Source organism: Mandrillus leucophaeus, unplaced genomic scaffold (assembly GCF_000951045.1).
Source record: "Mandrillus leucophaeus isolate KB7577 unplaced genomic scaffold, Mleu.le_1.0 Scaffold2, whole genome shotgun sequence".
Lineage (NCBI taxonomy): Eukaryota > Metazoa > Chordata > Mammalia > Primates > Cercopithecidae > Mandrillus > Mandrillus leucophaeus.
In genome coordinates, this window is record NW_012102031.1 from 5,592,398 (window position 1) to 5,596,134 (window position 3,737).

Below are 3,737 nucleotides of genomic sequence, written 5' to 3' on the forward strand. Positions count from 1 at the left end.
GTCTGTGGTCCCAGCTACTCAGGAGGCTGAGGCAGGAGAATGGCGTGAACCTGGGAGGCGGAGCTTGCAGTGAGCTGAGATCTGGCCACTGCACTCCAGGCTGGGCGACAGAGCGAGACTCCGTCTCAAAAAAAAAACAAAAACAAAAACAAACAAACAAACAAACAAAAAACCCTCACAACAACCTGTGCAGTGGGTAGCAATCTCCATTTTACAGATGGGGACGCTGAGGCACAGAGTCTAGGTTACTTGCCCAAGTTTAAAGAAAGGACACATTTAGGAAAATAAAGGAGATACTGCCCCTTTCCACTCAATACTCTCCAGGGATCTCAGGTTCAGGGAACAGGGCCAGGTGCGGGGGCACACACAGTACATGGGGTAACCCCTTCCACACCGGCAAACCTCATTACTCTCTCAACAGGGCTTTCAGGCCACCCTCATCCAGACCTTTAGAAACCCTGCACTGGACCAACACCATGTCTCCAAGACACCTGACCCTGAACTCGCCTGTACGGCCTGTTGATGCACGCTAGGAGTTTCCTGACGATGCCCAGCATTTCCCACCCTCTCTCCCTCGGTCTGATCTCAGCCCCTTCTCATCTCCGCAGTGCCAGCTGCTCTCTTCCCATTTTGTCCCACAGTCCAGCACTGGGCTTTTCGCTGACCCGCTACCATGTGCCATTTATTTGTCTGGCCGGACGCTGAGGCTCAAGGGTTCACTTTCCTGATAGGGGACCTAGCACACCAAAGGAGCCCAATAAATGTCTGGAGAGCGAATGAATGAACTTAGGCCACTCTCATTTCAGTGACTCATCATTCGCCAGCCACGGCTGGGCGCCTACTGTGTGCCGGGCCGATGGACTGGGCTGGGCTAGGGTGGTCGAAGCCACGCCTCTGAGACCCGAGCTGCCGGCTGTCTGGCGGCGCAGAAACACTAGGCGAGGTGGGGAGACCGAGAAGGGAGAAGCGGGAACCGGAGCTGGGAGGCCGAGAGGAGTTCTCTAGCCACGCCAGGGGGCGGGGCCGGAAGAGCCCTCCGCGGGAGCGTGCTCGGCCCCAGACCTGGCCTTGGCCGCGAAAAACAGCTCGAGGGGAGTCCGGTCCGGCTTTGCCACTCACCGCCTCTTCTCCTCGTCGAAGCTGAGAACGAGCCTGGGCCGCCGGTCGTCACCATCTCTCCTCTTCTTCTTGTTGCGGCCCATACCGGTGAGGCGCACGACTTCCTCTCCCTGGAGACACTTCCGGGTGTAACGTACTCATCCTCCCGGGTGTAGCGTACTCTTCCTCCCAGGCGCACACCTCAGCGTCGCTCCGCAGTTCCGTCCGCCAGGCCCCGCCTTTTAAAGGGACTTCCCAGCTCGTTTTCTTCCCTCTTCTCACGCATGAAGCGCTGCTCTCTGACCTCTCCATGACTCCCAGCTCCAGCCCCTCCCCAGAGTCGCTTCAGTGAGAGCGAGGTCCCCTGGACCCGATTGCCTAGGACTGTGCCTGGCACACACTCAATATGGAGTTACTCGTGAATGGCCAAAAATTTCTGTACTGTCAGGCCTCTGAGCCCAAGCCAAGCCATCGCATCCCCCGTGACTTGCACATATACGCCCAGATGGCCTGAAGTAACTGAAGAATCACAAAAGAAGTACAAATGCCCTGCCTCGCCTTATCTGATGACATTCCACCACAAAAGAAGTGAAAACGGCTGGCTCTAGCCTTAAGCGATGATATTATCTTGTGAAGTTCCTTTTCCTGGCTCATCCTGGCTCAAAAAGCTCCCCCACTGAGCACCTTGTGACCCCCACTCCTGCCCGCCAGAGAAGAACCCCCTTTTGACTGTAATTTTCCTTTACCTACCCAAATCCTATAAAATGGCCCCACCCTTATCTCCCTTCGCTGACTCTCTTTTCCGACTCAGCCCGCCTGCACCCAGGTGAAATAAGCAGCCATGTTGCTCACACAAAGCCTGTTTGGTGGTCTCTTCACACTGACGCGCATGACACTAACCCTACTTTGGATTTTTTTTTCTTTAATTTATTATTATTACTTTTGAGGTGAAGTCTTGCTCTGTCATCCAGGCTGGAGTGCAGTGGCGCGATGTTGGTTCATTGCAACCCCTGCCTCCCAGGTTCAAGCAATTCTCCGCCTCAGCCTCCTGAGTAACTGGGATTACAGGCGTGCGCCACCATACCCTGCTAATTTTTGCATTTTTAGTAAAGATAAGTTTTCACCATGTTGACCAGGCTGCTTGAACTCCTGACCGCAAGTAATCCTCCCATCTCGGTCTCCCAAAGTGCGTACTCATCCTCCCGGGTGTAACGTGTGAGCCACGGTGCTGGCCCCTACTTTAGATTCTGATGTCAACTCGTTGGTAGTCTCCAAGAGGGAGCCAAACTGCCTGGATTTGTATACTGGCACCCCACCTACAGCTGTGTGGTCCAAGACCAATGGCCTTCACAGTGCCTCACCGTATTTGTAAAATGAGGGATAGTAGCTTCATAGGGTTGTTGTAGACAGTGGTTCTCAAGCTTTGGCATACATCAGAATCCCCTAGAGGGCTTGCTAAAACCTGGATCGCTGGGCCTCACTCAGGAGTTTCTGATCCAGTAGAAGTTTCTGAGTGGATTTCCAGTTCTAGCAAGTTCTCAGGTGATGCTAATGCTGCTAGTCCATGGACCAAACTTTGACAGCTGTGATTATGAGGAAGTGAGTTATGTCAAGTTTGTACAACATAAGGCATGCATACACGTGTTTTCTGCACAAGCCATCTTCCCTCTTTGTGCCTCACTTTGCCCAAAAGTGGAATGAGTGTGTAATAACATCCTCAACTGAGAATGGAGGGCATGAGTGTGAAAGATTGTAGTGAAACAACACCTGAAGGGGATTTTTAATCACTTGGATTGTGCGCCAGAATCCTTCATCCACTTTTTTCGCTTTTTTTTTTTTTTTTTTTTTGAGACAGAGTTTGGCTCTTGTCACCCAGGCTGGAGTGCAGTGTCGTGACGCTCACTGCAATCTCCGCCCCCCAGGTTCAAGCGACTCTCCTGCCTCAGCCTTCTGAGTAGCTAGGATTACTGGCACCTGCCATCACGGCCAGCTAATCTTTGTATCCTGACTGAGTTTTGGAAGGAGGCAGGCAATAAGTACAGCACTCCAGAATGCTGAATTCATTCCATACAGCTCCTCTGCTTGGGGGAAATCTATGTGGGATCCTGCGAGGAAGTTACCCTTAAACTGCAGGCCTGGCCTTTCAGTTCCTGTGGCCCAGCAGGGGGCTCCCTTAGGGTGCTGGACTGCACCTCTGACCAGCTGCTTCTGCCCCTTAGTGGCAGTGCCTTAAGGCTACCCTTGGCACCCTCCTGGGTAGAGGCATAACCCTGGCTGAAGGTGCCCAGAGAGTCACCTTCTGCAGCTGGTCTGTCTCCTCCCAGTCCCAGGCTTCGACCTGCTTGGTTTACCAGGGCTCCACTCCCACCCACAGTGGTTGGAGATGAAAAGTGAAGGCTCAGGCTGGGCGTGGTGGCTCACACCTGTAATCCCGGCACTTTGGGAGGCTGAGGCAGGCAGATCACGAGGTGAAGAGATGGAGACCATCCTGGCCAACATGGTAAAACCCCATGTCTACCAAAAATACAAAAATTAGCTGGGTGTGGTGGCACACGCCTGTAGTCCCAGCTACTTGGGAGGCTGAGGCAGGAGAATCACTTGAACCCAGGAGGTGGAGGTTGCAGTGAGCTGAGATTGTG

General features: G+C 53.3%; 1 protein-coding gene across 1 annotated transcript in view; it reads right to left on the minus strand.

Annotated features, from left to right (window-relative positions):
• Positions 1-1,202, minus strand: part of NOL12 (nucleolar protein 12) — a 17,909-nt gene extending 16,707 nt beyond the window's left edge. Inside the window, exons 1-2 of the mRNA XM_011979136.1 lie at positions 1,120-1,202; positions 843-934 (exon numbers count right to left, since the gene is read on the minus strand). Of these exons, the coding sequence (XP_011834526.1) occupies positions 843-934; positions 1,120-1,202 (175 nt within the window). The remainder of the gene's footprint in view (positions 1-842; positions 935-1,119) is intronic.
• Between the last annotated feature and the right edge of the window lie 2,535 nt (positions 1,203-3,737).